Source organism: Micropterus salmoides, unplaced genomic scaffold, assembly GCF_014851395.1.
Source record: "Micropterus salmoides isolate LMB-PRFRI ecotype aquatic unplaced genomic scaffold, ASM1485139v1 Ms_hic_scaffold_10, whole genome shotgun sequence".
NCBI lineage: Eukaryota > Metazoa > Chordata > Actinopteri > Centrarchiformes > Centrarchidae > Micropterus > Micropterus salmoides.
The window spans coordinates 2030458-2052496 of NW_024040041.1; the positions used below are offsets into that span (position 1 = coordinate 2030458).

The 22039-nt window shown below is 40.4% G+C and overlaps 2 protein-coding genes across 2 annotated transcripts; both read left to right on the forward strand.

Moving 5' to 3' along the window:
- The first annotated feature begins 2462 nt into the window (after window positions 1-2462).
- On the forward strand, window positions 2463-2801 carry LOC119917781 (phosphoinositide-interacting protein-like). The gene has a single exon (XM_038738204.1). It carries the CDS (start codon window positions 2473-2475, stop codon window positions 2776-2778), a length of 306 nt encoding a protein of 101 aa, XP_038594132.1. The 5' UTR covers window positions 2463-2472; the 3' UTR covers window positions 2779-2801.
- A 5544-nt stretch (window positions 2802-8345) lies between these two features.
- Window positions 8346-11757, forward strand: si:dkeyp-72e1.6 (transmembrane protein 238-like). Its single transcript, XM_038739250.1, has 2 exons — window positions 8346-9541; window positions 10789-11757. The coding sequence occupies exons 1-2, from the start codon at window positions 8995-8997 to the stop codon at window positions 10794-10796; spliced, it is 555 nt and encodes a 184-aa protein (XP_038595178.1). The 5' UTR covers window positions 8346-8994; the 3' UTR covers window positions 10797-11757.
- The last annotated feature ends 10282 nt before the right edge of the window (window positions 11758-22039 follow it).

Consider the following 22039-nt stretch of genomic DNA (forward strand, 5'->3'; position numbering starts at 1 on the left):
AGACAGCAGTGTGTCTAGCTCCTCCACAAAGCTACCCATTTGTCCTGGTGGACGGTATATGACAATCACAGAGACCTTTACCGGAGCGGACACAAAGACAGCAGGGTATTCGAAGGAGGCATATTGATTCGGGGGTAGCAGCTGTGTGAATTTCCATTTGTTGGAAATTAAGAACCCAGTCTCACCCCCCCTCCCAGACGGCCGGGTGTCGGCTGTGTGGGTGAAAGAGTAATTAGTTTTCTGGTTTGATCCAGGTCTCAGTGAGCGCCAGAAGTCCAAGAGATAATGTGTTAGCATAAGCAGTGATGAAGTCAGCTTTGTTGACTGCCGACTGGCAGTTCCATGACCCAACAGACAAGTAAACAGATGTGGGTGGTGCCTGTTTTAAAGGCTTGAGGAGTGCCTGGTTTATGTGCCTGATGGCATGATACCTCTTGCGTGGACCGGAGACAATAGGAATAGTGTGGTAGCACATGGCCTGAGTGTTGTTGTAGCTGGCAGCTTTAGGTGAGTAGGTGTGCCTCAGAAAGGGAAAAAGCTTCTCATGTAGGCAGCCTTGCTCAGTGGACTCGCGCAGGTAGACTTGCAAGTCCTGTGTTTAAGAGTACAACAGGAGTACAAGTACTCTGTTAAATGCTTTGGATCGCCTTCCGGATTAACAAGACAAAAGCTTGGTTTCAGTGGGTGGGACACACACCCAGTTGTTTGATCTCGCTCAGCCGGCCTTCAGATTCTAGTGGATTGCTCAGTAAAAGTGCAAAGAAATAGCACATCAAGAGTAGGAAAGATAAAGTATTACCTCACTGCTGCAAACTCTTATTTGCCCCACGATTCTTGTCCTGTGTTTAATGAAAATGATAATGAAACAATATTACCTGTATTGCCAATGTATCATTAACTGCAACAGTATTGCTTCAGTATTAACAATCTAATAAAGACATGCTATAATGTATCAATCACAGGGGGTATTTTCTATCAGAATGAGTACTTTTATTTTTACTGTTCCGTAAGTATTTTAAGTAGGATTTTAATGCAGGAAATATGTATTGTTATTTTGGTACTTTGAGTAAGTAAAGGGTCTGTGATCTTCTTCCACCAATGGTTTAAATCTCTAACATTATGATTTTTGTTTCTTAAATTAGTTAAAATGTATCTTTATCTACTTTTTAGTCACATATATCATATGACTAATCCAGCTGTAGGATGGATAAGTGTGGTGCTGTGAGTCTGGATGGTGGGTGAGCTCGGTTGGGTGGGTATGGCTTTCATACTAGTCAGTCAGTGGTCAGCGTCGGTCCAACTGGAGGGTTTAGGAAAGATGGAAATTATTTAGCATTTAACACTTATGTTTATTTTATGTATCTGATAAAACAACACTGATTTAGACCATCCATACAAAAATCTGTTTTCTTGCTGCAGACTGAGGAGATGCTGTAGTACATAGTGAATTTGATGTTGTGCAAAGTGTTAGTTTATACGGTTGTGCTGAGGCTTCTTGCACATGCTCTGTTTTATTTTGCAGATTTGTTCTCTTTTGATTTGCAGAAATGTTAAGTAAATTAAATAGAAAACAAATCCCTTGAAAAGCCTGAAACCAACAATGAATATATCCTGCTATCAAGTATTGTGTGTGTCTTCAAAGCCTGATATGTTTGATATGTATGACATTTTTCACAGTAGACATTTTGACTTGTCATAGTAGGGAAAGTACAGGTGTTGCTAATATGATTAACAATGTCCCAGGAAGTCATGACACTGTGACAGTGAGCGAGCATGAACAATACCAGGACCTTGAAACGGATGCAGCTAAATGGAATTCAGACAGCATTCAGTTAATTATTTACACCTGAACTTTTTCTACTGGCACATGTCAAAGTGTCTGCAGTGAGCCTCGCTGCTGCACTGGGTGACACGTTACTTCATCACCATCAACACACACGCTGTAGTTTATTCTGACTCAGTCCCACATATACCGTCCTGCTGCCCCATATATTCACTATCACCACAAGTGGATTCATCCACTGCTGAAAATAGTCCCCAACAAATGCACTACTATTTCATCCTGCTTGATTTACTTACTGAGCTTTTTTAGCCTTTTTTAAACCAGACTGAGTTTCAGCCATAGACTGTGTGTAAAAAGGTTCTGTGTGGCTGTAGACACAGCAGTGCTTTGAGCTGAACAATGTTAACATGCTGATGTTTGACAGGTATATTTACTATGATAACCGCGTGTGTGTTAGCATGCTAACATTTAGCTAATAAGTAAACACAGCGTAGGCTGACAGCTGAGCCTGTCTGAGGTGGACTAACTGACCAACTTTTAGCATGAAACTACATAAGTGTTCAGATGTACATCTTCAGTAGGAACTAATGGGACTGTGAGTCACAAACAGGGTCGGTATGTCAGAAAATATTGAGAGATGCACTAACACATTGTTGGTTTTGGTCTCCACGACAGTCACCATATCAACCATGGATCCTCCCTTCCACAATGGTGTAGACACTGAAGCCTCCACACCACTTAACCCTCTCCAAGACTTGGAGTCACCTCACTGGCAGGGCGGTCTGGCTCTACCCTGCTGGCTCCTTTACTTTGAGCCCATCATGGCCATCAGTGTTGGCACACTGCTGTTTGGATCAGGCAAAGCCCTGTCCCCGCTCTACTTCACCCAGGTGGGTAATGTTCCCTACATGCTGGGGTCGTTGTTCGTCTCTGTGGGTCTGATTTTCCTGGTCATTGGCCTGGTCTGGATCCCTGTGCTCAAACAGAGCCTGTAGCACAAGGTCGTCCCCAAGGTCAACCATGGCAAGGAGTTCCAAGTGGAGTGCAAACATCCCTGATGGGGAACTCAGACTGAAACCACTGGGACAAATGAACCACCTGCTTTGAAAGCATAAAGCGCTACATACAAAAGTGTATGATAATCACACCTTGGGACTTATTTTTGATATAAATGGTCATACAGGTTAGACACGACAGTGAATTTTGGATCCTGTGTTTATGGAGCTTGACCAGCAACTAGAAGTCAGGACATCTTGGCCTGTGATGAGCATTTTTAATTTGTATCTGTATAGCTTGATCATCACACTGAATTAGCGTTTTGTTTCACCTCATTATGCAGTCTGTTATCGTGTTTATATTAGGCCGTTTTCTGTTGCTGGGATGGATTTTAGCAATGATGATGTCATCAAGTCCCCCCTCCCCTAGAGAAATGTGATCTGCCACCAAAAGTAAAGTATGAAAATGTTTTTTATAAATTGGATTTTTTGCTCTTTATGTTGCTGACAGTTCAGTGACAGTACATTGTGTGGGAATACACTAATCTCTGTGTAATCACAGAACATGAAGGTCTGTGTACTGTGTCTCCTAAATGTCAGTATGAGCAACCAGTTTTCTTGTGATTTATGGGGAGACCAGTGTGCCAAGACTTCCTTTTTTCTATTTAATATCATATCCCTGAATTACTGTTTCCTTCTCTATTCAAACTTGAATCAATAACTTCCTTACCAATTCATACAACTACTATTGTTCTTTTTATTATTATAGGGGTTAATTAGATCGGCAGGGAAGTATATTACCTACCACTTAAGTGCATAATGTTGAAGTACATACTGAATTGTACTAGCTGCAGATTCATCAGACATGGACAAATCACAGCAGGATGGCCAGCTGGGTAATAGTCATGTGTGGGGCCATCCATTAGAGTAGGCTGCAGTCTGGAGAGATACAGAAGCCATGTAAAAGGTCATATAGGCACAAATGATAACAGTCTAGGCATTTAAAGAGGGTGGGCCTCAAAGTGTCAACCAGTGATATGGAAGCATCAGACACCACGTCGGAATCCAAAGGCAAGATTCATAAATTTCACATGTCTTTTTTTTTTTTTTTAACATTTTAGGAGTACAACCCCACAAGAGTACAACCTGTTAAGATGTTAAAACTTGGCTGGTAATTGCAAAGATCTTACATGATAAATGAACCACATGTTTGTGGCCAGAATAACTAGGGGCAGTTAGTTAAATGTTTGCAATGCCGATTTAACAGTTTAAAAGTGAATACGTGTTGTGTGACCTTCTGGGGGAAATATCTCCAGTGTTCATTTTCTGGGTTGTATTTGATGAATATGTCAAATGTAGTAAAACATTTACTGGAATTTGTGTTTGTCTCTGACAGGCTGTCAAGCTGTCCATCTGTCTCATTGTGTCCTTGTTGGTTATTGCTCTCTATTATTTATGATTATTTATGATTACTGAGGCAGAGAAATGCTACTGGACATATCTACCTCTGATTGTTCCGAGGTCAACATGGCCGCTGGTTCCATGCACGCACACACACACACACACACACCAGCTTTTTAATCTGCAGCATGTCCATCTGTCTGTATGCACTATGCAAATATATTTGAAAGTGTTCAGTGAGATAACAGTAGCATACACTCACCGGCCACTTTATTAGGTACACCTGTTAACACACCTGCTTGTTAACACAAATAGCTAATCAGCCAATCACATGGCAGCAACTCAATGGTCAAGACAACTTGCTGAAGTTCAAACTGAGCATCAGAATGGGGAAGAAAGGGGATTTAAGTGACTTTGAACGTGACATGGTTGTTTGTGCCAGACGGGCTGCTCTGAGTATTTCAGGACCTGCTGATCTACTGGGATTTTCACGCACAGCCATCTGTAGGGTTTACAGAGAATGGTCTGAAGAAGAGGAAATATCCAGTGAGCGGCAGTTGTGTGGACAAAAATGCCTTGTTGATGTCAGAGGTCAGAGGAGAATGGGCAGAATGGTTCCAGGTGACAGAAAGGCAACACTAACTCAAATAATCACTCGTCACAACCAAGGTATGCAGAACACCATCTCTGAACGCACAACACGTCCAACCTTGAAGCAGATGGGCTATAGCAGCAGCTCCTGTCAGCTAAGAACAGGAAACTGAGGCTACCGTTCACACAGGCTCACCAAAACTAGACAATAGAAGATTTAAAAATGTTGGTCGCCTGGTCTGATGAGTCTGGATTTCAGCTGCGACATTCAGAGGGTAGGGTCAGAGTTTGGCGTAAACAACATGAAAGCATGGATCCATCCTGCCTTGTATCAACGGTTCAGGCTGCTGGTGGTGGTGTAATGGTGTGGGGGACTTTGGGACAATTGAGCAGCGCATTTAAAAACGACCTGATTATTGTTGCTGACCATGTCCATTCCTCTATGGCTACTTCCAGCAGGATAATGCACCATGTCACAAAGCACAAATCATTTCCTGGACTCCACAGTTACCAGATCTCAATCCAATAGAGCACCTTCACACACATCATGGATGTGCAGCTGACAAATCTGCAGCAACAGAGTGATGCTATCAAGTCAATATGGACCAAAGTCTCTGAGGAACGTTTCCAACACCTTGTTGAAAGTATGCCAGGAAGTATTAAGGCAGTTCTGAAGGCAAAAGTGGGTCCAACCTGGTACTAGCAAGGTGTATCTAATAGTGGACAGTGAGTGTACATATATATGTCTGTAAATGTAGCCTGTTTTTCTTAAGTTGATTCAACACATTTCCCTTTAAGTCTAGGCTTTGAATCACTTCAAACTTTAATACCAACATCCGTCAACCAGCAACATTAATGCTGAGACGGAGATTATGACACTGAACGCATAGAATAATCTCTTCCACAATAAAAGAGGATTTATAAGATCTTTATTTTCATCAGGCAGCCCACTGGTAACCAGACCGGCGGAGCAGGTGGCCATGGCAATGATGACCCTGCAGGACCAGCCGTAAAAAACAGCTGTATGGAAAAAGGTTTTATATGTTGTTTTGGTACACCTCCCGAAGGTCGTAGCTAAAGCAAGAAGCAAGCTAACGTTAGAAGGCCAACGCGGAGCTAAACATGTTTACTAACCTCAGGTTACTAACATTTTTTGGGATGAACACTCACAAACATCTTAACCTATTTTGCGTTCAGCGCTTCTTTGTTTGGGTCTTGTTGTATGAAGTTTTAAAGCCAAAGTTTATGATGAATGGCTCAGCAGCTGCCGAGGGAATAACAGTGAGCTCATCAAACATTTCCTGAAATAAACATTGTTCACGAGTCCTGCAACTCGAGTCTGAGTTGAGTCTGAAGTCTTTTGAGGGCGAGTCTCAAGTCGAATCTGAAGTCACTGTGTGTGCGACTTAAGTCGGACTCGAGTCCGAGTCTCAAACTTGAGTCCCCATCTCTTGGGGTGTGTAGTCAATAGGTGAGGCCTTACTCACAGAATAACACAAAATGAAAAATATAAAGTGGGAATTGTGGAAAGTGATTCTTATTTTTGCTTTATATTTAAAGCAAGTTTGTATGATTTGTTTTTTTTGTGTGATTTGGCCTCTACTGTTTCAGAGTGTAATTCACCGCTGTGGTAATTAAGGACAGCTGTACACATGCATTTGTTATGATTACATTGCGATCAAAAACTACAAAGTTGCCAACTTTGCTAACACAGCTAGTTCAACAGAAAGGATGCCAGCTTGGTGCGTGTCCTGCAGCCTTTTATTTCACAAAGTTCTCTCCTACGTCCAGCAGCCTCTTGCTTCATCTCCCTCTTTTTCTCTTTTTAGCTTCCTCTGTGTCCATAGAGGCTGCTGAGCCTGGTTATGTTGCCCACTCATTTGACTCTTGCATGACACCAGCGCCACTCTCCACTAGCAGCAGCATAATGTTGCTTGAACTTGGGTGGTAGGCTAGCCAACAAAGATAGGCAGCTACAGCACCTACTGTAACATTACCAGTGTCCAAGTGTGTTATCTAGTAAGTTTGCTAACATCAATTCCAGATTTATAGCTAGCAGCTAAACCTCTGTATGTGTAACAGATTTATTGATTTGGCCATTTATTGATTTATTTCTAGTTGACATCTTTCCTAACAAAGGCAAACATCAAGCAAATGCTTGATTTACTTTCCACACCCAATAAAGGAAAACAAATGAATGCACCAGAAACCTGTGAATGCACACTGATGTACAGACCGGTCCTACATGGTTTTCAATGAAAATGACACTAATGATGTAAAAACGATCATAGTATATAGTATTGCAAATCATAGCGCAATTGCATCAGTCAAAATAATTGCAATTAGATATGTTTTGAAAATCATTCAGCCCTAATACAACCTGATTGTCTACTGTTTCATTAGAATAACCACTTAGGTTAATCTAACACAGCAGCATAGTTAACTCCTGTCTGGGTTCTTTTCTAACTCACTCTTCTACATGTACTTGTCTCTGTTGGTGTCCCTAGGGAACATGGAGTGCCAGTTTGATAGTAAGAAGCTACTATGCCTCCTCTGATAGACGTGGATTCACCTTGTTTTCATCGCCCCCCCCGGTGGAGTTCTCCATTGCAGGCCTGATAACTTCATTGTACAACACACAAAAGCTGGTGGAGATAGCCTGAGAGAAAGGACATGGAGCATGGTGATGCGGAGGAATTTTGTTTGTGTGACACATTAAATGTAGTTTAAAAAGTAACTAAAAGTAAAATGTCGTGAACATCAGCAGCATCTCCTAGAATCTTGTATTTACAGTAGAAAATCAGAATGTAATCCTTAATGAGGACGTTTCAACAAAACTGATCACAGTTCCAAATTTATAGTTTAGTATATTTTTTTAGGCTAAATGAATTAACTGGCTATCAGTTTCCTTTTCTGCAGGGTGGTGCCCCAAGGTGAATTTAACACAAGTTAAATTATACTATTAATTATGAATAATTGTAATAATAATTATTATATTATTTAATATAAATATTGATATTTAAACCTTATTTCCCAACAGTGATGATCGAAAGCCTGTTTTATATTCCTCCGTCACACTGCCGCATAGCATTCTTATTCGGGTATAAAAGGACAAAACCATTTTAATGTTGTTTTTTTTCATTTTCATTTGATCCTAAACACGGTCAAATGTAAATATGATGCAGTCTACAGCTACCTGCTACCCTGCTGAAAGGGTCTGTGCTTCAGAATGGGTACTTTTACTGTGACACATGTAATACTGTTGAAACTACTTCCTGTTTCATGTTGGAACAGTCTGTTATTACAGAACACCAAGTACCTGCCTGACCAGCTGTTTGTGCTTGTTTCCTTTTTCATTCATGTGATAAGTGAATAACCAACAACACTTTAACACTTTAATGATCATGGAGTTTAATCAACAGCAACATTTGACATTATGATATTACATTATTTACTGCAGTGCATGGCACTGTGTGACCATGACTCTGCCAGGGCTTGTGAGTATTGTGTTGTTGCTGTTTGTGTGTGTGTGTGTGTGTGTGTTGCAGATTCATTCAAGAACCCTCCCCTGGCACCACCTTGTGTTATGCTGTAATTTAGATCGTATAGTTTACTTATTCATCATTATCTTTTTCTAGCAGTAGGTGTTCCCTGCTTGGTTTTACATTTGTCAAAACAAATGAATCTCAGTTAAAGAAAAGGTCTTTCTTTTAGTTAATCACTCAGTGTGCTTCCCTTGCATCAGATGCTCTTGTTAGGCTACTTTTATCCACCACTGTATATTAGACTCGGAAAGACCCAGTTCACACTTTTAACACATTTAATTATTTTACTGGCTTAATTTATATTTATTTATAGCATTACTGAAAGTGGAACGGAAGGTGACTCCAGGTTTGTTCTTCAGATAGGCAGTCAAGTGAATATCTCAGTGTCACATTGTGGCAGACACGCGGGGTCACACTGACTGCAGCTGAATCAAATAGGCTTGTCGATTTCCGGGCAGGTAGGCTGGTGCTTTCAGCCCCTCCTCAGGTGAGCACCACGCCCCTCCTCTGTGAGTCTAAAAGGCAGCCGACCTGAGCAGGACTGGGCGCCTCACCTGGCTCACCTTACAGCCGCTCAGAAACTCAATACACCGCACAGAGGCTCCGGGAAATAAGAAGCTGTTGTCAGAGACCTCAGCGTCTCTTCGGAGGCCTATAGCCTAGCCTACTGTATGCTGACATGGAACCAGCCTACCGGGGTCTGGGTCGCTGTGTGTGCTGTTTCTGGCTCGCGGTAGCCTTTGACATTGCGGGACTGGGTGTACTTCTGGTCGGGGTGTTTGTGAACGTGTTTTTCTATGACCTGCTCATCTACGCGGGCGCCATCGTCATCTTCCTCAGCCTCATCTGGTGGGTTTTCTGGTACTCTGGGAACATCGAGGTGCCACTGGCGGAGCTGGAGGACGATGTCGGGTTACTGAAGAAGGATAAGGGCGGTCTGAGCGGCATCAGCGGTGCGGTGAGGCGCCTCTCCAGTCGCCTGTCCAGCGGCATCAGGAACTCGTTCCGCAGGAACGGAGGACCGTCCAGCACCCGCACGGCCCGCGCGCCCAGGTCAGCCGGCGGGCAAACGGCGGCCCCGCAGGCTGAGCAGGTGGCCGTTGCCATGGGAACGATGACCCCGCAGGAGGATACCCCACACACTGCTATTGAATCCTCTGTGGCGCGTGAGGTAGAGATGCCACACACAACAACAGAGACGTCACCGAGGCAATATAATGTCACAGGTGAGGAAGAACACGCACTTTAAAGAAATGATAGAATATATGACTAAAACGAGGATTGTGGGAAGCTATGACGTTTCAACAAAGAATTCTCATTGTTTGGCCCACAGGCCTATAGCCTGTTTAAACATTTGGAAATTCAACTTCCAGTATCTACAGTGTAACAGTAGCTTTATACTAGTAACATCCCCCAATGTGACCCCATCCAACTGAGAAAACCTTTAGGCTACCAGCCGCCCAAAACAGGGAGGCATTTTCTCATATAGGCTATATATTTATATACATTTCTTTATTTAGAACAGTGCAATTAGTTTTTCTGTAAATCTGATGTCCTTTAGTGATGACCAAAAGGCGGTTATGAAGGCATCTTCACAGTGCCACTCTTACTGTAGTGAAAAAATACAAAACCTTTTTAATTTCATTCCATTTCTCTTGTTTTTCCTTGACCCTACTGTCAAATGTAGAAAAAAAGAGCTCAAACATGACCAATATGCTGTAAACACAACCAGGTGTCATTTGTGGGTAATTGTAGAATGTGAAATCCTCCTCAGGCCTTTAAACTCCAAATTCACAGAAATAACACAACATCCTCAGTAGCAGCTATGGCCTCCATACCTTCCGCTTTCAAAGGCAAAAGTTTGATTTTAAGGGAATAAAGCTAAATTTGATACAAATGATCTTTTTTAAGAGTGGAAGTGAATATCCAAATATCAACCAAGTGAACTGTATTGTATGGTATTTATATGTTGTGAGATTATATTAGATTAATATAAAACATGTAAACAAGTCTCAAATGTATTGGAGCTCTGTACACACAATAATTTTAGTCTGTTCTATGTTAAATGTATTCATTTTAAGAAGGTTTATATTGCATAGATGATCTTTATTTAATACTATATTCTACAACACTAGGACTATGAAAAATATCTGTTATTATGAGGGCATCCGCTTAGTAGTACAACTTTATTTTCTTTCAGTTTCATAGTTTAAATGTGGAAAAGTACCTGTGGCTATGCCAGTAAAATTCTTATCACTGGATAAATCATTAACCACAGTTGACCGTTCACTGAAAGACAAGCCTTTAATCTAAACAATAGCAGGCTTACCTGAACTTCCTGAAAACCTCGGCATCCACCGATTCATTTAAAGGTCTGTGAGAAAACCCAGAAAGGACTTTCTGATCACCACCTGTCAACTCAGACACTAAACTCACCTGCACGTGCTTTAATAACGATGTTTCTACTCCACAGTGACTTGATGAGAGCCTGCCCTACAGTGTCTTCACTTGACTCCAGTCGATGCTCAGCTTTTCTACTGTTTGTGTGTTTAATGAGATATCATCATTTGATGATGATATCTGTAAGAAGTGTTAGCAGTTGCTGAGTCGTTATTAAATCACTTAGTAAAATGTAAATTCCACAATGAATGTTATGTTTTTAATCAGTATGGCAGCATGGATGCAGTCTGTTTGAGATAAGTGGACTGAATGTTGTCCCCATTAATCACTCAGACCCAAAAATTGGGAAAATTGCTGGAAACCATATTTGCTTTCTGGTACCACGTGACTCACAAACGAACTGCAAAACAACTGCATTTGGAGACACCCATTTCTCTGACAGACTTTGTTCTACTCATATTTTAGATTTTTTTGTTTTTTATTTTATTTGTGACTGTTTAAATTGTGTATATGTGATGACTGCTTTGTGTGACTGTCTTGTTGTGATGATATATCTAATATATCTCTCTTGTAGAAGAGGTTTTGAGACTTCCTTATTTAAAAAAAAACATCACTACATCATGACTAAGAAAAGTTTGAGTAAAATAGGCTACCTTTATAACATAACATTATGTGAACAGCTATTACGGTATTTCAGTGTCCAAGAATGTCTTACATGAGTGGGGTTTCATTCTTTAAGTTGAAAGACAAGATATAGATTTACTGAGAGACAAATAAAAAAAAGAAAGATTACGTTTGAAATACATTTTGATACATTTTTGCAATGCACATACACATGGTTTGTGTTGTGCCTCTATCATTATTCTCCATCCAGTGTAGTGTGGGGTTCCTCAAGGGTCCATCCTCGGTCCGTAACTGTTTTCTAATTATATCTACCATTTTTATTTAGACGATATGCAGTGAATCCTATTGATCTGTATTGATTCTTCATGACCCCCGAATAAACCGTTTCAGTTTTGTAACCTCCTGGTTGCAATACTTAGCACACTTCTCCCTTGCTTGTGTTTAAAGCAAATTTTTAAAACTAACAAGGTATTTAATGACAATGTGAAAACAATGTGACAGTGTAAAATGGGTTGCTCGTAGTGATGAACCTAAAGAGAATTACCACCTGAATCTGGAGTTCCACTGAGTTTCAGCTCACTGTTGTACATGTATCAGGTGTTTTTTGTTACTTACCTACCTAATGTCATTTTTTTCTGAATGTATAAGTTGTTAAGAAGATTGTCCATCTATTGAGTTAATATGTTCGACATTATTTTATAGCAAATGAATGAGTTTCTGAATGACGGAAATGTCTGGGTTGTAGACGGTGGCCATCCAGGACTGGATCAGGTCTATGTATATTATAACATGAATTACATCACTTCTTACTGAAAAGCAACCCATTTACGGCAATACAGTCTAATGAATTGGGCCTGTCTATGGCTCACACGCAGATTTTCATTTAACTGAATTATTGCGGTAAATTTGTTAAATTGAGGAAATCATTGATGCACTGGAGGTTATGTAACATCACAGGTGTGAGCTCTCATTCTATATCAGTTCTAGATATAACAACTACACATGCTACAACGCAATGGATACCAAAAGTCTATGCCACTTTATAAACCATGTAGATTTATTTTTGTGGCGTTACTAGACACCCTTCAGGTAGTCATAAAGCAGGAGCAGCTTCTGCTGCGATAACAGCAGTACATTAATCATGGATCAGGCTACCAGCTCAAGTGGATTCAGGTTGTGCTGTGACTCTTACCTTACTAAAGACTTTGATCAGAAATTTCTGCTAAGATATTATGTCACTGTTACTCTAGTCTTACTGATCTTTTTGGACACTTAACATTGTTGCAGCCACCAACATGTTACAGCAGGGGAAACACAACATAAAAGTATGCAATCAATAAATTTGAGCTGATGACTTGCTGTGGAGAAAGAGTCGTAGCTGGCAGCAGGCTTCCTTGTTCCCACCCATGTTGATAACAAGCTTCAGTTTTTAACCTTTGGAACCAGTCAGCTTTATTATACTGTTGTTTCTGACTATAGTCGTGTGCTACTTCAATACTTTGTGCCTGCATAATCAATTCTACAGCCAGTTACACTGCAAAGAAGTCAATTCAGGCACTTTCAGTGTTGAAGGGGGGTTAACACATTTACAAAGGTGTAACAAAGGTATTTACTTTAGTGACATCATGCTACATGGGGAAATTTGAATTTTTCAGGATGAAGCATACTGAATTTCATAGGAATATAGTTTAATTATTTGTTGCTGAATCAATCACAAAACTCTGCGTTTTAGAACATTCAGTACTTCAGTAAATGTTTTCCCACAATGCCTGGTTCTCAGTAATTGTGTGGTAAGTGTTCACTGGTTTCTACTTTTTAAGATTAATGAACTGTTTTGGCTAAAGAAAGTCATATTAAGTCCAAGGTGATCAGGATCAGCCTTAAAACCCAGCATGAGTAATTCATATAGTCAGAGGATGCTAATTCCCCCCAGTGTCATCAAACCCCCCAAATTCCCAGAAAAATTACCAAGCCCATGACCATGCCATACTGCCATATAGATATGTCATCAGTAAATTTCCATCTCAGGTCAGGAGGGCTCACTGAATGACGTTTTTGATGATTATGGAAATTATGTAAATCATATGCTATGGCCTTAACAGTCACCAGATCTCAACCCAACACCTACATAGATAGCGCTCTCCAACATCGAAACACTAAATGTGGTGAAATCTTTTGGAAGAATGCTGTTCAGAAGAGTTCCATACACTTAGAGAGCAGTGAAGCTGTCCTGGAGGCTTGTGGTGGAACAGCACCTTACTGACAGCCAAGGTGCAAACAATGCAATGACGGGGAAGGGGTTCCAGGTCATAAAGGAAACCCAGAACAGCGCAGGTGTGTTCAGTGAACCAAAGTCTTACAATGCTTAAAATATCCTTGCTTGTTTAACTGTCTGTCTGGATGCAGTCTGTAGATGATGATAATTTACTCTTTCTTTCTCTTTCTGCAAATATCTCCTATCTCTTGCTCATACTGACTGTGAATGAATAGCATTCAATAAAGCAGTAGTCATACATTTGAAATAACACACCTGGATTTTAACATGTTTCAGTTACCTACCCAGGTAAAACTCCTGATTTCCAAAGTGAAAACAATTGGCATGCTTATTGTAGAAAAACTTACAAAAGACTTAAAATGAAATAATGAACTCTATATTGATGTCAAAATGTATCTCTATAAAAACTAATTCTCAATTTCACTGGTCATGCTTAAGCACCAGTGTTAGCTAACTGTTAGGTTAAATATAACATTTTATAAAGGTAATAAAATGTCAAGCCAACATCGGAAATGGTAAGGTCCATTTTAGGGCTGTCTGAAATCGTAGTTCAAGATTCTTGAGGGATGCATATGTGAAATATATTATTCCTCAAGTCTTCATTAAGGGCGTCAGACCCCCCAACCCCCCCTGTAATTTGAACTACTGTTAATGTTTACAGTTTTTCTTCATTGCTTAAACACTATAAGCAGGCTATTGAACTAAAATTCCAAAGCCATAAATAAATTTTTCAAAAAGCACACCCATTTCTCTAAACACACAAATCCCTTCATTTTTCATTGCCTACACCATGTGGTCATGAGAAAACACTCAACATTCAATATTGTTCACTCAAGTCAGCATAGGGTGGAAACACAAGGAGTCAGAATTCATAACACACCAATCAGAACCTTCAACAGATGGATAAAAGGGCCAGAGTCAGTTTATTCAGTTTTGGAACAATGGATCCATATAGATATGAATGAAGATGTAAAGGACACCAGAGAGGAGAAGGAGGAAGATGAGGGTGAGGAGGAAGAGCAGTATGTAGAGAGGAGTAGGAAGGAGCAGGAGGAGAATCTCTGGGGCAGAGTAATTAGTGGTTTGGTGTGTTGTACTGTACAGTACAATAAGAAATAAAAAATGTCTTTTGTTTTATTCATCACGTGAAAAGGTTTTTCAGGGGGAGAACCACAAGCAACATAACCAGTAACCAGGTTTTGTAGTGTTGTTTTGAATTTATCTCACCAGGGTGAGATGTGGTGCAGGGGTTCTTAACCTTTCTGGCAGTTCAACCCCTTTTTGAGGATGAAAATAATAGAAAAAAGAGCCTTAATTTCAAGAAATGTGTTTAAGTAATTGAGTAAAACTGTAATTTGTCACCCTTCTATAGCTAGAAAATTCACTACTTCCCAACAATGCACTCATTGGCTCATACTCTCTCTCTCTCTCTCTCTCTCTCTCTCTCTCTTTCTATATATATATATATATATATATTAAAATAAAGGCAGCTGCATGGCATGCATGGAGCATTGCACTTAAGCTTTAGAGGTGTACCCAAGCAAGATATATGATCAGCAGACGCAGGGGTCTCAAGTTGAGGGTGCCCATAAAACCTCCACAGGTGCCAAAGAGGCGTTCTGATCATATGGACCAACCACCTCTGTAGAAGAAAATAATTTTATCGACTTGCTGTTTTCTGTATCATTTACATGAACCCCTGATATATTGTTAATTTTCCTCTTTGTTTCCTTTTTTTTTGCAAAAGAAATCACAAAAAGCATAAAATAACACAAAAGAAACAAAAATACATAGCCTCCAACATAGTTCAGCTGCAGCCGCAGTATAAACATGAAGGTAGTTGAATGTCCAAATCTGGTTCACAGGCTGCTTGGGTTAGGCTACAGAAGAAGCTGCTCCCAAAACGTGATGTCATTTATCTTGGCTGGAGTTTGTGCAAAAAATTCAAAGATGGCACAGAAAGTGAGAATGCTAAACTTCAATAATGTGGTAAATGGACATCATATATAATAATAATAATCTTTATTTATAGAGCACAACATTACAAAGTGCTTTCACAAGAGCTAAGAAAATAAAACACAGCAAACAAAATAAGATACACAGTAAAAGCAGAAAGTTATGAAATTAAAATACAGTTAACAGAAAAATAGATAATTAAAATCAACTAAAATCAGGAACAGCCTGACCTGATTTCCTCGGGCAGGCTGTTCCAGAGCCTCGGGGCCCTGACTGCAAATGCTCTGTCCCCTTTAGTTTTCAGTCGAGACTCTGGAACATGTTGAGAATATTTCTTAAGCGGCTTTGTTGATGTAACAAGGAAAGGTAAGACAGTTCTAGCTTAGAGTTATTTAGCTGATCCCATAAGTGTTTTCTGACCTTCTAGCGCTAGGTATTTCCCACATGTAACAGTTAGACTGATTAGTTAGAGACAGTAGCTCAGACGTCATGCTAGCAGAGATCAGTGTTCTCTGTGAATCTTACAAGGTTGGGTCCCACAAGAATGTGGCTCCACAGATTAGAGTACTCATGTATAGTGATAGATTCCAATATGATGAAGCACTGGAGTCTAAACATCAGATAGATTAGTTGTTCTAGGTGAAAGATGACCTAATGGAGAAACCTACAGGCACTAGAACAACATAAAAGGGACCAAAAGATGTTCTCCTTCAGATTTGGTGTTGGCATTTGACGTGTTCACATGTTGTGCTGGCACTGTATCTCCTCGGCCGGGCTCAATAAACCACGCTATGTTAAGTCTTCATCAGTCTCTGAAACTTCTTCACACCTGAACATGGCTCACAATATTTCTTCAACAGATCAGACAAAAGACCTCTGCCCGAGGATCTAAAGGTACGTGCTGGTGCGTATGGGACTAAAAGGTCAACGATATAACAAGGAGAGAGGCCATGAAGAGCTTTAAAAGTAATCAATAAAATTTTAAAGAGGTAGTATTATGCTTTTTAGCTTTTTCCCCCTCCTTTATTAAGTTATATACCCAGAGTGTGAAGTATACCATGGCTTTCGGTGGGAGCTCACATTTTTTTTCACTCTCACAGACCGATTCTTACTGCTGAATCATTAATAGCTGCAAACATGTAGGCCTGGGCTGACTGTGAAAGTAGGCATGTTTGTCTTTATTATGACATCATTTATTATTATGATAATAAGAAAAATATAATTATTATTATTATTAGTAGCTATTTTGTTACAATTAGGCTTCACACAACAGCTGTTTGAGGCCTGTCCTTTCTTTTGTTCCGTGAGACCATCGACGTCGCCAGGTCGTTTTCCCTGGGCCCCGGATGTTTTGTCTGCACTTTATCAAAAGTGAACATTTGTGTGGAATTGTGGTGATATTTCTGTCTGATCACAAGTGTTTTCAATTTCGGTTTTCTTCCTCTGATGAAGATCAGTGCGCTCGTCTCATTGAGTAGGCTACAGTCCCAGACAGGCTCTGTGTCTGTCAGACGGTCTAAAGGGGGTAGGCCTCAGGGGTGAACTGGTAATCTGGCATAGGCTACCGGCCGACGAACCTTTAGGGCTGTTTTGTACCGGAGCTGCAGTAGCTTCAACATCAACCATAGCCTACCCTGCATAGAGCAGGCACTTGTAGGAGTAAAGCAGAGCCGGGCCACTGAAAAATAGCTTGTACCAAGAAATGTTAATTAACAAATAAAATGCTATGAGAAAAGTTTATTTGCACAATAAGAAAACCTGCTATGCAATATAAATATATTGATTATAAATATATTTTAATAAAGTAACTTAAGGTAAAAAAAACAAGAATAAGCTACTGATTACTGCATTACATTCTATTATATTTTTATATTCTATAATTGTCACCTGCCACCTAACTTTTGTCCTTCCCTTTATAAAAATAAAGACATTTCCACCATAAATCGGTGCAGAAAATGTCTTCAGAATGCAGGAAGTGTTTATTGCTCAAAATCTTCTGGGGGGAGATTGACCATTTTCATCAATATTTCTTTTTAAACTAAATTCAAATTAATTAAGCTAATTTATCATTAAGGTGAAAAGGTGCCACATGCAGACTTTAGGCTACTTCAGGCATGCCTGCATGTATGTAGACTCGGGATTAAACTAAATGAGAAAAGTTGATCTACAGGAGAAACATATCTGACATCAATACAGAATGCCTTCATTATATGGTATTACACTAAATTATTTTATTTTGAATTGTCACCTCAGACATTTCCTCAATAAATTGGTGCCAAAAAAATCCCCAGAATGCAGGAAATTAAGTGTTTGAAGCCCAAATTTTTCAGGGGGAGGACCCCCAGACCCCCCATAGTTAATTAATTAATAATTATTATCAGAAAATGAGACAGATGTTAGACTTACTGTGTAGAAGTCATTTACTGTTGCTTTACAGACATACTTTGGGTAGGCGGCAATGGGGTGGGGGGTGGAAACAGGTGAAAACAGGTGAAAACATGAAATATTTCTGGGCTGGGCTAAGCCCCCAACGTTTCAGGAGCCTGCAAACTCCCCTGCGTGAGATGGAAGAATTTTGAAGTTTGAAGCTGCGTGGCGCTGCGGAGAGCCCCCAGCTGCACTACTGCATGGGTCATGCGTAATATCCAGCCAGACGGAACGATCATTAAACGTACAGCGCGTGGCAGTACTAGCGACACAACCCGTACCGGAGAGGCAGTGGGGCGGTGGAGCGCAGTGGGCCAGGAGATCGCGGAGCGACCTGCCCTCTGCGGACGGTCAGTAATCGTTCCCTCTGGCTGGATGAAGTCTGACGCTCCCGAATTTACGCATGGATCCATGATGATAGAGAAATATGTAGAAATTAATGTCAATAAAGCATGCTGTCAATATTTTAGAGACCCCCCAAAAAATCACAAATCGTACTTTTAGGGGAGCTGATGTCTTATTTGGGGAGCTAAGCTCCCCCCACTTTTACACTACATCGCATTCAGCCTTCACACACATTCATACACTGGTGGAACAGCCACCAGAGGCAATTCAGGGTTCAGTAACAGTGAGCTGCAGCACAGCTCTCCTCTCCCTTCCAAACGCTATCCTCCAGGCAGTCAGTGGACAGAAAGTTGTTACTGTGATGTGTTATGGCAGAAAATTGTGTCCTCTTACATTTAATCTTTTATGTATGTTCTTTTACCATTATTACTATTATTATGTATTGTGTTTTATCCTTAACCTTTCCTTTCCTATACTCCTTATGTTAGTCTGTCCACATTTACTAGGGTTTAGGTCAGAGCTGTGAGATTGTTTTGGTGCTTTCCATCTCTTGTTGTTCCTCTCCTCTCCTGGAATGTTCATTCAAGGCTGAGAGAGGATCTCTGTTCCCCAGAACATAGAAACCTAGACTGTGTAAACGATTATTCATCCCTTTGCTTTGGGCCAGACGTTAGTGACTGTCTTAGGAGACAGAACCTCTGGTCCAGCTGATTTGTGTTGCAGTACTTCTCTGTTTATTCTCTTTTGTTAAATAAATTCTTCAAAGACAACGGTTGGTTGTAACTCAATTATTTGCTCAACCCCTCACCAGGAATATAATTTCCACGACATGATGTAGAGACAGAGCTCAGTTAAAACTTTATGGATGAAAGATACTTTCATAACAGATTAATTACTCACCACTCTGAAACTCTTGCTCTGGTCCATGTTGCTATGCTGGTCGGCAACATGTACAGCTGAACCGAAGCTGTTTACGGGCTTCTCGCTGACCCGCCCTTCTCTGCTTCTGATTGGCTAGTAGTCCTTAACTAGGAACTGCGTATGTGCAACTCCCAACAAAGATCATGTAGAGACAAGATGCATCACTCCATAGCTAAAACGAAGCCTTCAACACAGGGTGAAAAGAGGAGCTGCAGCAATGTGCAGTATGACAAACAATATGGTGTTTTTTGAAAATGAAACCATGTAAACCTGTTCTGGTACCCCTAAATAGGATTTTGAACCTGAAAATGAGCATAATACCACCTCTTTAATAGACTTATCAATTAACAAAATGCAAATTGAATGAACAGAAGAAAAATGTAAAATAAATAAATATTCTCCTTCAGAACAGCATCACTTCTTCTAGGTTCACTTGCATGAAGTCAGGGAAATTGTCAGGTGCATGATTTTAAACAATTACACCAAACAGGTGCTAATGATCACCAATTCAGTATGTAGGTTGAAACACAATCATTAAGGGAAACAGAAACAGCTGTGTAGGAGGAATACAACTGGGTGAGGAACAGCCAAACTCAGCTTACAAGGTGAGGCTGCTGAAGTTTACTGTCTGAAAGTCATACACCATGGCAAGACTGAGCACAGCAACAAGAAACAAGGTAGTTATACTGCATCAGCAAGGTCTCTCCCAAGCAGACATTTCATGGCAGACAGGGGTTTCCAGATGTGCTTTCCAAGCTCTTTTGAAGAAGCACAAAGAAACGGGCAACGCTGAGGACCGTAGACACAGTGGTTGGACATCATATTACTTCCCACAAGGCAGGATGGATCCATGCTTTCATGTTGTTTACGCCAAACTCTGACCCTACCCTCTGAATGCCGCAGCTGAAATCCACACTCATCAGACCAGGCAACGTTTTGCCATTCTTCTGTTGTCTAGTTTTGGTGAGCCTGTGTGAACTGTAGCCTCAGTTTCCTGTTCTTAGCTGACAGGAGGGGCCCCCGGTGTGGTCCTCTGCTGCTGTAGGCCATCTGCTTCAAGGTTTAAGGTGTTGTGCGTTCAGAGATGGTGTTCTGCATACCTTGGTTGTAACGAGTGATTATTTGAGTTAGTGTTGCCTTTCTGTCATCTGGAACCAGTCTGCCCATTCTCCTCTGACCTCTGACATCAACAAGGCGTTTTCGTCCACACAACTGCCGCTAACTGGATATTTCCTCTTCTTCGGACCATTCTCTGTAAACCCTAGAGATGGCTGTGCGTGAAAATCCCAGTAGATCAGCAGTTTCTGAAATACTCAGACCAGCCCGTCTGGCACCAACAACCATGCCATGTTCAAAGTCACTTAAATCCCCTTTCTTCCCCATTCTGATGCTCAGTTTGAACTTCAGCAAGTTGTCTTGACCACGTCTACGTGTCTAAATGCATTGAGTTGCTGCCATGTGATTGGTTGACAGCTATTTGTGTTAACAAGCAATTGAACAGATGTACCTAATAGAGTGTCTATTCATGTCCTAAGCTGTTCTTAAAGGTTCAGTGTGTAAGTTTTAGTGGCATCTAGTGGTGAGGGTTGCAAATTGCAACCAGCGGTTCACGGTGCATTCACATGCTCCTCGAATGGTCCCATTTCCCGAGTTGTGAAGTCGTTCTTCCGACTTCAATGTGTGTTCATGTGCTCTTAAGTCAGATATGGAATCAGCATGGACGCTACCACAAAGATGTGTTGTATTTGCATTATCAGAGAATATAAACAACACACAGACATCTAGTTCAATCTACATGGCCAGCAAACTAACCATTATAACCATATTACAAATCACAAAATATGTATATGCAATACGTGATTTTGCATGAATCAAAGTTCTGTATACTTCTTTATGTCCCATGTACACTTTATTTCTCTTTTTACAATAAAGATTTAAGGAGAAAAAAAAGATTATGATTATTCTGACACCACTTGAATGCACCATCAGTCACGCTCAACCCTCCCTTTCCAAGCGTGCAGGAGAAGCTACGGTGGCCGATGCTCTGTCGGCTCTTGTGCAGAATAATAGGTAGGTATGGAGGTAGGCCCTCCATTTGTCTAAATCTCTCTTCTTTTCTTACTTCTGATAAACCAGTCTACTACTACTACTACTAACGTTACTTGTTCTTCTTCTCCTTCGTAAGTATTAAACGTAGTGACAAAAACGCGCTCTGTGCAGCAGTTTGTCTGTTTGGGCTACTGTAGAATCATGGCGGCTTACCTCTGTGTAAGGGGACCTGCAGTGTATGTAGATAGAAATGGCTTATTCTAAGGTAATAAAACAATTTATCATTCATAACGGTTCATTATGTCTTTAAACACCACTGAAAACATAGTTATGAATATTATATTGCATTTCTATCAATAGATCCTCCTAAATATTACACACAGAACCTTTAATGCCGGAATAATAACCAAATATGGGTGTAGGAACTCAACTTATAATAGTACAATTTTTATGACATTCACAAGCAAATTTTCACGTTATAGGCATGGACTTCTGTTCGAGCAAAAAATCTAATTGTGAGTGATGTGATTATTTATTACTCTCACACAAACACCTTTATTCAAATTATGTCAATCAAATTAGAATGTATTATTTTTGTCAATGTACATTTACACAAAGTACACAAAGCAACAATAGCAACACAAATAATATGAAACTATAAAAAAAATACAAGAAAGAAAAAGTTTCCTAAATATTTACCAGTATTTATTATTATTTACATAATGCC

Coding starts and splice junctions, on each gene's coding strand:
- LOC119917781 (XM_038738204.1), top strand. CDS start 2,473: ATGGATCCTCCCTTCCACAATGGTGTAGACACTGAAGCCTCCACACCA.
- si:dkeyp-72e1.6 (XM_038739250.1), top strand. CDS start 8,995: ATGGAACCAGCCTACCGGGGTCTGGGTCGCTGTGTGTGCTGTTTCTGG.